General features: G+C 42.8%; 1 protein-coding gene across 1 annotated transcript in view; it reads right to left on the bottom strand.

Moving 5' to 3' along the window:
- Positions 1-13,237, bottom strand: part of PARVG (parvin gamma) — a 26,123-nt gene that overhangs the window by 6,769 nt on the left and 6,117 nt on the right. Inside the window, exons 3-11 of the mRNA XM_009279055.2 lie at positions 12,939-13,003; positions 9,684-9,786; positions 8,331-8,471; positions 7,794-7,909; positions 5,777-5,832; positions 4,860-4,882; positions 2,873-2,934; positions 2,691-2,759; positions 1,414-1,515 (exon numbers count right to left, since the gene is read on the bottom strand). Of these exons, the coding sequence (XP_009277330.1) occupies positions 1,414-1,515; positions 2,691-2,759; positions 2,873-2,934; positions 4,860-4,882; positions 5,777-5,832; positions 7,794-7,909; positions 8,331-8,471; positions 9,684-9,786; positions 12,939-13,003 (737 nt within the window). The remainder of the gene's footprint in view (positions 1-1,413; positions 1,516-2,690; positions 2,760-2,872; positions 2,935-4,859; positions 4,883-5,776; positions 5,833-7,793; positions 7,910-8,330; positions 8,472-9,683; positions 9,787-12,938; positions 13,004-13,237) is intronic.

The raw sequence follows: 13,237 nt of genomic DNA, 5'->3' as shown, positions 1-13,237 counted from the left end.
GGCCAGTTTGGCTGTGCCCCCTCCCAGCTTCTTGTGCACCTCCAGCCTTCTCAGTCGGTAGAGCGTGGAAAACTAAAAAGTCCTTGGCTAGTGTAAGCATTACCTAGCAACAACTAAAACATCGGTGCGTTATCAACTTTGTTCTCATCCTAAATCCAAAACACTGTACCAGCTATTAGAAAGGAAATTAACTGTATCCCTGCCGAAACCAGGACACCCGTTCAAAATCATCTTAGGTAAAAAAATCTGAATTTTCCTAATACTTTTAACAGTTGTCAACTGATAGCAATGGATTTTTGACAAAATTTGAACCTAGGTCTCTGATAATTGTGCTTTTAAATGTTTTGATGAAAAGCTCCACAGGAGTATTTATTAATTAATACGGGACCTCTGAGATCTTCATTACAAATAAATACTGCCCAGGGAGGTTAACCGTGGTGAGGTCAGGAATCGGACGAAAGCCTCGTCTGTGCGGGGAAGCTGGAATGCAAACCACACCAGAGCAGAGAGTCCCTTCTCAGGCAGCTCTCAAGCAAAAAGGATCTGCCACATTTCACCTTCAGAGATCTAACTGAATATAACCCAGGAAAAATAGCTACATTTTCAAGATTTTCAGAGCTATTCAGTGACCCAAATGAAAAATCTCTACCCACACCACAGACAATCTGAAAATATCTCAAATTACCTTAAAATATTTCAACATCCTAGCTCTGTGGAGGAGGCATTTACACCGGCAGCCCAGCACGTGCTACCTTTTGGCTGACGCCACCTTTTTCTTTTAAATCACTGATGAAATCTGCCTGGTAGAGGTTGAGAAAGGAGTCAAGCAAGTCTGGCTGGGTAGGTTACAGCTCCCTGCCTCGGGGGAGGAAAAAATGTAAATTCTCAAGAGCTTCCTAAGCACAGAGGGGGCCTTCAAAATGTTCTGGTCATGTCTTGATTAAGGTATATTTTTAGGACAGCGTAAGGAAACCTATAGGGATCCAGTTCTGCTATGCAAGAGGTGTCATCCACTTAAAAATGTTGTTTGCAGGACAGACTTGCAGGAGATAGATAGATAGCATATCAATGCCCCGCCACACAGAGCCTCTGTATTTCACTGGAAGGCTTCAGAAGTATGTATATGCCTAACAAATGCAAGTAACATAGTGTGCCTCCCATGAGATGATAATTAATTTTGAAGAAGACACCAACCTGTTCCAAGGTATTTTTACAGCACCAAGCGCGTGCATTTGTACTGTCCCAAACCACCATCCTGCAAACACTGTGCATGCACGTGACTTCACACGCAGCAGCAGCAGCAGCAGCAGCAGCAGTTAAAGCAAGAGGCAGAGCTCTTCACTGACATATGGAAGCATTAAATACACAAGATGTTTGAAGCCTCAAGCTCTAAGTAATTAAATAACAACCTACCATCTCCATGGTGCTGGCTGGAGTCAGGAAGAAATCCCTTAAATTCAGAAAGTAACCCTCCAGTTGTCCAATTAACAGAAGTAAGATAACTCCATCTGCAAACTGGATGAAGAATGATCTGAATATTATTTATTACGTTGGCGTTTAGTAAATTACTCCGATAAATGCCATTCTAGCGATAAAGGAATTTAAATGATACTCTGGCAAGCAGACAGCCTAATGACTCAGCTCCCTCAACCCCTTCTACAGTGAACTTCGTATTTCGTTACATAAGGCTCGCAAGTTCATATTAGTAAAAATACGACCTTGTAAAAGGACAGCTATTAAAACAAACTGTTCCAGATGTGAAGAGACTTCAGACGACCACAAGTGACAAATGCGTAAGTATAAATAAAAGAAAACTGTGCCTAGTGCCTGACATTTACGACAAAACACTTGCAAAACTTCCTTTCTCACAGTTGCCCACCAGGAAAACCCAAAAGAGCACTGGAGCACGGCTCCGCTTTTCATCCGTGCAGCATAAATTGCAGGAACCGCCACTGCGCTGAGGTTTTGAATGCCTGGAGCAAAGCAAGAGCTGTGGGCTGATTTCTCCCACAGTTATTGCGTGCGCGTCTGCAGAAGCAGGGAAAGAGAAAGCCATGAGGGACGTCCCCGAGCTCATTTGCCATCACTCGCTCGCTCCCCGGAGAGGCGCGGGGGGGATGCTGCACCTCCCTGGCTCTGCACGAGCCGCCGTCCACCCTCCCCAGAGGCAGCGGCAGCAGAGGAGGACAGCAGAGGTGCGGTTGTGCCTCTCTTCACCGGCGCCCACGGAGGTGATCCCAAGGTGCCTAATGAGCACTTCTCTTCCAATTTCATGGACTCTAAAGAAGCTTGACGTTCAAAGGATGGGACTTTGAAATCTAATGAAAATCAGGCCTTCCTACCATGAAGCAAATCCAGCATTAAAAATCACTAAGCACCAGCAATCAACCTGGCTTTCAGTTTAATTGTCAGAGCACCTTTATTTCCATCCCGACAGAAAGAGCATCTATAGGAGTTGGGCAGACTCCCTGTAGCATTACAAGGGCAGCATTCGATACAAAGCTGTATTTTTTCATGACTTATTAGCTTCAGAAACTTCAGAGACTGAAGCCTGATATCTTAACCTGAAGCTAGAAATATTTGTTATGTTGCCAAGTTTCAAATTACTACAACAAAAAGGAGGAACCCTAATGGTGAAACACCCAAATGGCTGACAAAACACAGTTAACATGCAGCGTAGAGCAGGCTACCTGAGATTCGATGTCTTTCACATTTAATCCTAATTTTCCAACATGCTGGTTGACAAATTGCAAAAATACCTAAATAAAACAGAAGGGGAGGAGAGGGTGGAAGAAAAGATAACTTTCTTCAGTGAAGTCATGAATTATGTTTTAACTTACAAATTTTGATGTCTATTAAAAAAGTAAATTACCTTTTTTACAGCATCCAGTTTATCTGGAGCACGGCTAAATAATTCATCAAAGGCATCATCTTCTGTATCAAAACAACATTAATTGGTATTATTTGGAATAACTGTCAGATCAGAGGTTTAAAGTGGCTCCAGAAGGAGAAAGGTGTTCACACCTTATAAGCCAAGGAGGAAAAGAGTCGAAGGGAGATGGGGAAAAATCCTGCTTTTGTATTTGTCAAAGGACAGGGCAATAGGCTTCCCTTCAGCCTGACTACATCAGAGAAAACAATTTACTTCATTCAGCTCTGCAATTTTCGCCTGCAGAGGTTCTCAAGATTTGTGCTGCCACCAGACTGAGCAGTGGCTAAGTTTTGCATCTCTACAGTTTATCTCTTTTCAGTTATGTTTTTTTAACCCTGAACCTCTGGGATAAAATACTGTAAGCAGAGAAGAAGAGCTATACATTTTACTGCTCTCCCCAACAGAAACATCAGTTACATCAAATTTGCAGAAAAACAGCCCCCTTCCTTCAAAAAACCACAAACTAGATATTGGGTTTGGAGACACTGCCCTTCCTCTGAAAATTCACGGACCTCAAAAATGACCGGCGCTGCCATCCAGTTTAAAAGCAGGCACTGAGCCGGTGCCAGCAGTGCTGCGCCAGAGAACTAGCACAAGTTTAAAGATTTTCAAGGAAATGAGATTCATCGAAGTCCCCATGAACGCCCACCCTCACCTCCATTTTCTGCCCAGCTTTAGCGAGAGCAGGATACATCTCCTCATGGTAACCTGGCCACAAGACTGCTCTGCTTCAAGCATGAACAAAGCCTTTGAAACACCCTTAAAAATCAAGGGCACTCTGGCAGCATAACTAAATGAGGAACCAGTTTCTACGGTGCAGGAAAGCAAAGGCAGCTTTGATTAAGGAGGATTCCTCCCAAAAGCCAGCGGCAGAGAAGCCTCCGCTGCAAAAGGGTTTCCTCGGGTTTCTCCGTTCTGGTAGGGGGTTGCTGCACGAGCAATGTCAGTGAATCCATCAAACAAATCACTGAGCAACAGTCTAAAACCTGCAACAGTCTTGCAAACTAGAGAGCCCTCTTCTGGAGCCACGCTTTGGGATATCTCTCTTTGTTAAGCAAGCTGTGTTAAAAATAGACAGAGGCAGCATTTTGAAGAGTGAATTGCCGATTTCTCTTTCCAACAGAATCAGCCCACTGGAAGAAATACCTAATTACAGGTTTTTTTCACAATTTCAGCCCACACTAGAGGCCACTCAGTGGAATAAGTCATAAATATGTATTAAATGATATAGTTTGCACCTCTGCAGAGGATGAAAATGCTAACATAAAGGGCACAGCAGAGAATTAAAACGGTTGCCTTGATTCACTGGGGGTGCAACGCGCTCCTTTGCAGCAAGGAAGAGCAGCTCACGCTGAAGCCTGAGCAGTACCCAGGCCTTCTGCAGGCTCTGTGCCCATGGACATTTTTCACCTCAAGTGTTTCACAGCCCTCAAAAGCCCTAAGGGTAAAGTCTCGGGGGACATTGGTTTTACTGAGCTGCCGTCCATAATCGAGCACCAGTAGATTTCAAAATCTCACTTGTAAACTGCAGAAAGGAAACTACATTGAAACTGGTAGCAACAAGAAGCGCAATTCTCAAGTCTTTATGCTTATAAATAGTTCCAACAGTGAATGAGGTCAAGGCATAAATCCAAGACATACTTCGTCCCCCAGCCAGATCTCCTCTGTTGGGTTATCAACCCACTGTATCATTTCTTGTCTTATCTCCCATCTGTTGCCTGTAGTCCATGGGCAAAGTGACCACCCAATTTCCAAACTATATTGTGTTGATATGAACACACATTAACAGAAGACAGGGGAAATTCATGAATCTCCATTAACTCTAGTGGGAGCATACTGATTTTATCATGAGGTAAAAATGGATCAGAACATGGTGTATAACAGCACATAATAGCGAAACACTGAACTTGGCAATGCCAGTACTTACTTGACTGCGCTTCTAAATTCTCTCTAAAAGTGCAATAAAAAAAAAGAATTAGAAAAAGCATTCAGCAGAACTAATCTTATTCATAAGCAAAGCTTATCTGGGCCATCAGCTGTCTTGTAAAGCAGGAGATACAGTACAAAGTGCCATTAACTTTATGTCAGAGTAACTTTCCAACAGACATTTTTAAGTACACTGTATATCTGTATAGGCTTTTGGAAGTATATGAGTATATTTTAACTGGCCCACAGACCAATGAACATTTATTTTACAAGCACAATCCATAATACCCTCTTCCAATAAGCTGCTCGTGATATTAGAATTTGAAGATGTTCTAGCCTATAAAAGATGATAGTAGGAAAATCTGTTTCTAGTGCTTGGGATGATGTCTATATTTTCTCAGTTTATAAATGGTATCCTACTGCTTAACTCCTTTAATAATGACAGCACCTCACAAATTCAGCTAGCTCAAACTGAAGAACTGCCTCCTTTCTCTTTATTTAATGACACAAGAGCAATAAATTAACAGTAAATTTAAACCACTATGGCTTTACAAAATTTCCAGTTTAGTCTGGGACAGGTAAATTTACAGTACTGGATTTTTTTTATTATATTTGTTATTATATTTCATGGCAATGACAAACACTAAGCCTCAGAAATAGTCATACACATTATTTTAGAGAAGTTTATATAAAGAATAAAGCAGAAGGGTATTATACCATAATATCCAATCTGGAGAAGGGGGAAAAAAAGGAAAAAAAAAAGGAAAGAAGTCAGAGACACAGTTCACATGCATATGCATGCCTGGGTTTACGCTTTTTATCATCATCATGATCCCAGCTATTTTTTCTAAGGGGGAAAACACCCACAATATTTTCTTTCTGACTGACAGTGTAAAAACCAGATATATCCCCTCTTACTTGTTTTCTGTGATATATTCCACCCCACTTGCTGTCTTTAATCCTCTGGAGGTGTTCTGTTAAAAAGACAATAAGTATTTTTGGTTTTGTTACACAAAAAAAAATAACCTGAAAGCATTAATGAGGCTTTCATGAACTGTTTGCTGCCTTAAATGATTACCAGAGGGCATTTATTCAAGAAGTCCAGTACAATTAGTACAGGCACTTTGAGAGCTTGCTGCTCCCTTCTGCTCTCTTCACTCTTCAACCAGAAATTACCTACTTCCCCATCAGAGGAAGCCAAAGGAGAAGCACATGGTCCCTCAGCTGGTGAAGTTCAGAGGCTGGCATGTTTGCCTGCAGACTGGATGAATGCATCAAGCTGCTTTGGGCAGGCAGCGATTTCCTTGCACACCTCACTTGCATTAAGGACTCTTCAGTTTTACAGCACTGGAGGTGGTTACCTCTGCCTCATAATAACCTCACGGCATGCCCTGCCACCCATCGATGAATCCTCCCCGCAGAGGACTTAGGTTTGGTAGGTTGCTTAGATTTAGTCTCCACATAGCATCAGAAAAACACTGCTTCAACTCAACTGACAGTCTAAGAGACAGGAGAGGATGGGCATGCCTGCTGCTTTATTCAGGCACCTGGCAAACATCTCTTATCCCAGAGAAGTCTTTGATGTTTGCTGCTCTCCCCTTTTATGCAGTGAAAACACCCTCGGTTTACATACAGAGTCAACTCCTTCGGGCCGACTCATGGCTGAAGAGGAGCACACCCAGTCCCACCGGGCAAAGGCAGGTCCTTCCTGTGGGCGTGCGTTGCAGAAAGGCCAGGCCTTCTCTGCTCTCCTTTGGGCTTCTTCAACATTTCCCCCTTCCTGCTCTCGGCCCCTCTTCTGAGCCTGTGCCTTCACGGGCTTTCCTCACTTTTGGCCTTACGACTGCCGTTCCCATTGGGGCATCAATTTCTCCTACGGGGAATCAGCTCGCTACCACAACCCCATTATCTCCATTGCCGCTCCTCTCTCTCAGGGTTAACAGCCCTTTCCGACGCTGCGGTTTCACAGATAATCCCTGCAATTTCTGCGCAGCTGAGGCACTCGCAGCCCCATAAGGCACTAGACGGAGGGCTGCTTTACTCGGAGTCTGGGTTGTCACTGGTGAGACCCACACGACAGAAGCATCTGGCTGTGGGCAGCAATGCGCAATTTGGACTCCCATTAGATACCAGAGGGACCACTCCTCTGCTGAAGCGCTCGGCTGGGACGGGGCCACAACGGCTACCTTTGCGGGACCAAGTCCCAGAAGAAGCTGTCCCTCCAGGACAGTTTTAAACCTCCTAAAGTGACATACATAGCTCAAGGGCATGCTTCGTTTCAGTTCCAGTTATGATCCTTCAAAGAGGGAAGAGCGCTAGGTCATGTCATACAGACTGTGTGCTGGGCTCCCAACACCGCTGAATTGCAACCCCTCTGTTAAAACTGTAACACAGTGGTGCTAATTTTTGCAGTTGTATCCCAAATTGTTGGATATTTGATGTTCTCCTGAAGTCCCAGAGTTGACTTTAAGAAACAAAATAGAGGAAGAAAGCATGCGGACCTCAGCTTGTAGAGAAAAATACCAAGATGTGACCTCAATGGAGGGGGAGCAAAAACTCCCTTTCCCTAAAGAAATAAATCCTCAGCATTAAACCAGTGTCACGATTTATGAGTGCAGGCTTCTATTTAAAAACATTTAGAGATAGTAACAGCAGAATTTCTTCTTTTTCTTCTTTACAGAGATCAACAGCTGTTTTCAGTTTGGACTACTCCTTTTTTTTGATCAAGGAGAAAAAACAGCATAGTGTTTCTACCCTTTTAAAGATACAGCATCTGAACTGAGTCCAGCAAACTCAGAAATTAAAAGGCATGGTTCACACAAAATACAAGTATCTCATTCACAGCTGCACACACATTTCTCCCTAATTCTAACCAAACTAAGTCTTGTGAAAGGTCTCTAGGATCTACTGTAAGAAATATTAAAACTATAATTACCTCAATGGTGATTGTTTCCACTTGAACATTTGGAGGCATGGCCAGGTTGGGTTGGAAGTGCTTTGCTATTGCAACCAGAAGATGGAGTGTGCTCAGTAAGTCCTTTGTCAAGATAGCTATTTTGTGTAAAGAAAGAAAACAATGTTTAGTGTGCAAAACAAGTAAATCTCACTCTAATATCCTAAATTCTGCCTGTGCAGAGGATCCTGAAGGCATGGAGGACCACAACACAGGTGGGACATCAGATTGGGGTTTATATAATATGACAATCCAGCAATACCACACCTTAGAAGTCCTTTTTGTGAGACATACACACAAATGCTGAGGGCTGCTAAGTGGTCCATAAGCCACACACTTAGAGGATGCAGCTTGCATGGCCCAGTCAGGGTCAGATATTCCTGTCTCACTTGTGATTCAACTAGTAATTGAAAAAAGGTTGTTTAATTACTGCTCTGGCACCCCTTTGCCTCATAGCAGCCTTACAGCAGAGGAAGCCCTGTGATGGATAATTTTCTCCAGTTTCACTTCTGCACCTACATTCCACACTCCATTTCAGCTGACTTTCTTCCAGTTGCAAACGCTTAGCCACAGCTTCCAGAATCACAGAGAGTTTCTGACGCTGTTTTTTTTCTGTTAATGCAATCTTGTCAACATCCAGCTTGAGAGATCCTAGGTTTTCTTTGACAGAGAGTCCATATGAAGGAGAAGGATGTATTTTAACACCACCGCAGGAAAAAAATAAAAATAAATCAGAAACATAAAATGACAGCAAAGCACACAAAGTCTTGTTTTAAATGCTTGATACCACTTAACAGCTTCCACAGACCCACATCTCACAGCTGTATGCCTTGTTAAACTCCTGCACTCTCTGAAAGCCTCAGTAAAATCAGTGAAGCTCTGCAAAAGGGAGAGGACTCAAGTCATTCCTTGCAGCATCATCCCCCAACCCTAGCACTCCATGTTCCTCCTTTTCCACTGGAAGCTACAGGAATCCAACGAGTGAATCTTTCCTGTAGACAGTGCACAAAGGTGATATCAACTCACATATATAGAAGAAATCCCAGCTCATTACTCAGGCAAGTAAACTATGAAAATAAGCCAATCCTATTCACGCTGCTGTCCTCAGCCTTGGTAAAAAGGAGAAGGGAGAGGACTCAAGTCATTCCTTGCAGCATCATCCCCCAACCCTAGCACTCCATGTTCCTCCTTTTCCACTGGAAGCTTCCAACGTCCAACGAGTGAATCTTTCCTGTAGACAGTGCACAAAGGTGATATCAACTATAGAAGAAATAGAAATGGACCAACAGGCTGGTCCAAGGCACAACTCGTAGTGTAGAAAGCCTCTCAGATTTTCATCAGTTCCAGTTCCAGCCCAATGCTTGGCCTAGAACACTTCTTCGTTTGGGTTTTTTTTTGTTTGTTTTTTTTTTTAAAGCAGGAAAACATATAAACTATAGTGCTGATTCCCTCCAGTTTTTTTTTGTTGTTGTTGTTTTTTTTTAAAGCAGGAAAACATATAAATTATAGTGCTGATTCCCTCCAATGTTTCTGGTAGCATCACAAGTCACCTTTGTGCTCCTGGCTTATGAAGCCCTCCCTCCCTTCAGAGGCACTGTAATTTCACACTTCAAAGTTAACCTTTTCATTATGTTAACTAGCAGCTAAAAAGGCTTTCTTAGAAGAAAAATAATTATATAAAAACAATAGCGGATCATCAGGCATTTGTTCAGAATTGCAGTTATCACAGATGGTTCACAGTGCCCTGCTTTCTGCATTAGTGAGAAGCAAGACTCCAGCAGATCACTGCTATTGTGATTTGTGAGGTTTATTCTTTGACCTGGAAGTTCCTCCATGACGTGTTTGGGAGCTAAACTCAAAGCAGCAGCTTACCCAAAAGATGATGAAGTACCAGCCCATCATACAGATCTTCTTCCAGACTTTTAACTACTATGTGTTCCTCTTTCAGAGTTGTGTTAATCCAGTCAATCAATAACTGCGGAGGAAAACAAAGCAGCTGGCAATTATATTCTTGTTGTTTAGACAGTATAGCACTCAGTGCTATATTATGTTTCACCTTTCTCTTCAGTCCCTTATCTCACATCTTGGTTTGCTTTCAACCTCCACTTCCTTTGTGCTTTTTGGTTGTTTTTTTAAAGGGAAGTTAGTTCTGTATCAGTTAGTTCAGTATCAGTTAGTATCAGTTAGTTCTCTCTAATAATACAGGGCTCATTGGCCAATTTGGGGTAAATTTGTAAGTGAGACAGATGTCTCACAAGTCATATTCCTATGAATTTTGTAGAAATAGTTATACAGGTGGAGAGACAGACCCTATTCCCACTTCCATCAGGGAAAAGTCTGCAGAGTACACTTCCCAAGCCCTGCCTTTATTAGACATCGGAGAATTCACACACACATTCAACCATCGGACAAGCGTTTATAAGAAAAGAGACTTCACTCATTCTGTTGGCTGTTTCTTGCAGTCATCCATGTTACTAGAACTCCTCCCTTTCCTCTCCTATTTTTGTTTTCTTTTTCTTTATGCAACTTTATACTAATCTGTCTCCAAATACCATTTTTGGGGCGGAAAAAAGCATTTTGTTTATTTTGCTTTCCTATGTGGCAGTCCTTTCATCGCCCTTTCCAATATCCTTCCTGCCTTTGCAAGGGGACGCTGACCAAGAAGCCAAGGGCTGGCTACAACTGGAAAGGAACCACATTCCCAGTTGCATCCCTTGGGCCCTGCAGCCCCTTCCTTGAGCACTGAGCTCCTACAGGGGAGACCAAAGGAGTTCTGCAGCGTTTCCCCAAGCATGTGTTTTATCCACATATGTTAATAAAAAGGGAAGACGACCTGCTGAAGCAGAACTGAAGAGCAGTAGCCCCAGCTGGCTGCTAATGAGAACCTCTCGAAAGAGGGATGGGTATTGCTCGTATTGCTATAATTGCTACAAGTGAGTGTCTGGAGGTTGCTGTGTGGATAATATCCTTCTCACTCACTGTAAACAGAGGAGAAAATTCATAGCAGATCCCTGTATGTTAGCCAACATTAACAAAAATGTGAAAAGCAGTTTGAAAAAAAAAAAATAATCTCTGAGATGCTTGAAACCGCACACAAAACAAAAATGCCTGGCTCCGGCACTTGCCTGAATTGAGAGGCTGTCAAAGTGTTTGTAATATACTTACTTCCTCAGCTAAGAATTAACAATAATTTTCTAGAGCAGAAAGCTGTGCTCCTCAGCTAATGCTTGCCCGTTAAGACCTGGCAATGCTTTAGATGTGCAAGAGAGAAGTGGTACCTCAAACGTAACGGTACAACCAGATGGAGGTCAGAAAAGCATAAAGTACTGCTGAGTACAGATCCGTGAGATCCCTCATTTGCTGTCTCGGCTCTGAACAGCCACCTCCACAGCCTGCACCTCACACAACTCTGCTTTCAGTCCAGTTGTGGGGGCCCCACTCAGCTGCAGAGCAGAGTGTTGTGTCTAAAAATGAATAAATAGGGAAAGGAGAAAAGGAATACTTAAAGAAGTCTGCTCCTGGCTTCCAAATGTAACCATCTTCTATTTTACATGCAGTTCGATATTTATAGTAACTACAGTGAGCTGTTTCACATTCCCTAGTTCCCCAAAGCCACCTCAAAATGAAAACGCAGTGGAACAGAGTCTTTCTCCCAAGCAAGTTTCTTTGCCTCCCTTATTCTTCCCTTGAAGATACCTCCCTGTCCCCCTCCCCACCCCAATCTCTTCTCTAGAGGAGCCATGAACTCTTTTGATCAAGAAGGCAATCAGTGGCACCGACAGGCACCCAGAGAATTGCCTCCCTTGGGACCCAATTTCCAGCTCCTCGTCATCCAAAGAAAAGAAATTAGGCAGTGAAGAACATTGTTCCAGGAGTCTCTGACGGGAAATGGATTAAGCACTGAAGCTCACAGAAATCTTCATAAACTGAGGAAAGCTCTTCATTTTTGGCAGTCTGGAAAGAACAAATTTGGTGTCTCTGTAGACAGCATAATTGCATTTTGCAGCACCACCTTTCAGATTTTCTCTTTTGTATAAAAACATTATTAAAGCCTGACACAAAAATTAAATCTTTTTGATCAAATGTGCACAAAGGTTTAAGAAAACGTAATATAGAAACACACATATTTATGGATCTATGAATGCCATATAATACGCACATCAGCACATAGCTTAAGCTGGTTTTCATAATATTTATAACAATTTTAGTATCTCTGGAACGCAAGAAGTGCTGGTCTCAAAAGAGACACGCCACTTTTCCTCCAGGAAATTCCAGTATGCTAGCCTTCCCCTGGGCTGCGCCATTAGAGAAACACGGTGATTGAATGCACAGGGGAGATTTTCAAAATTACTTGGAAATAAAGTGCTTTCCCGTGAAATAGGATTCATCCTTCACAGTTACCTCAAGCAGACAATGTACCATGCAACAACTTGAAAGTTTTTCTCCTGACTTCCAGTGGTGACTTGCATACCCTTCATCCCTTCTCCCTCTGCTCTATGCTGTACTCGGCAGGCTGCATCGCAGCAGAGCCAGCTGCCACTGATGACCGGCAGACAGGAGGTAGAAGACAAGACAGAAGACTTGCAAATCAGCACAGCAATACTAGAACTTGTTATCATGGGATCAGGACAGCAAACCTGCATGTATCCCAACATCTCTTTTTAGCCACAGCAAATGCTGATGTGGGTTTGCTTTCAGTCATGGTCCGCTGTTCCAGGTGGGATTCTCTTTGCTATTACAAATGAAGTAGTGACTGGGTACTTCTGATGTGACTCATCCACACGTCCCAAGTTAGGAGAGGTATCATACAAGAAGAAACTCAGTTTTTAAATTGACGCTCCACTTTACAGGCAGCAGTGACCACTCTTAGGTGGGGCAGGCATTTGAAGCTTGGTCTTGTACAGCCCCAGCCACTCTGGCACTGTGCTTAAGCAAAAGCTTTCATTTACTTGTGTGGAGCCCAAGTGCCAAAAGCAGAGCTCATCCCCATCTGTAGAGAGTGGGGGACTCTCTACAGAGAGACAGTGGGGGACCAAAGAGCTGGGTAATTTACAGGGCTGAGCATTAACACAACAGGTTGAAACAACTTGAGGTGAGGGTTAAACAATATAGTAAAAGAAATGGTACCAGTTTTAATTCTTCCAATTTGGGATTGTTGCTTGAGGTCGGTTTTATGAGTTTCTTCTTCTCACCTATGAAAGGAAGCAAACAAGATCCATTACAATTACCAGATATGACTAATGCAAGTTTGCTGTAAAATCTGCTATTAGTTTAATATTACCCAATATCACTAATATTCTGTCCTGGTTTCAGCAGGGATACAGTTAATTTCCTTCCTAGTAGCTGGTACAGTGCTGTGTTTTGGATTTAGGATGAGAACAAAGTTGATAACGCACCGATGTTTTAGTTGTTGCTAAGTAGTGCTT

This window comes from Aptenodytes forsteri, unplaced genomic scaffold (assembly GCF_000699145.1).
Source record: "Aptenodytes forsteri isolate BGI_AS27 unplaced genomic scaffold, ASM69914v1 Scaffold241, whole genome shotgun sequence".
Taxonomy (NCBI): domain Eukaryota; kingdom Metazoa; phylum Chordata; class Aves; order Sphenisciformes; family Spheniscidae; genus Aptenodytes; species Aptenodytes forsteri.
The sequence above is the reverse complement of the archived record's forward strand: the minus strand, read 5'-3'. Positions and strand labels throughout refer to the sequence as shown.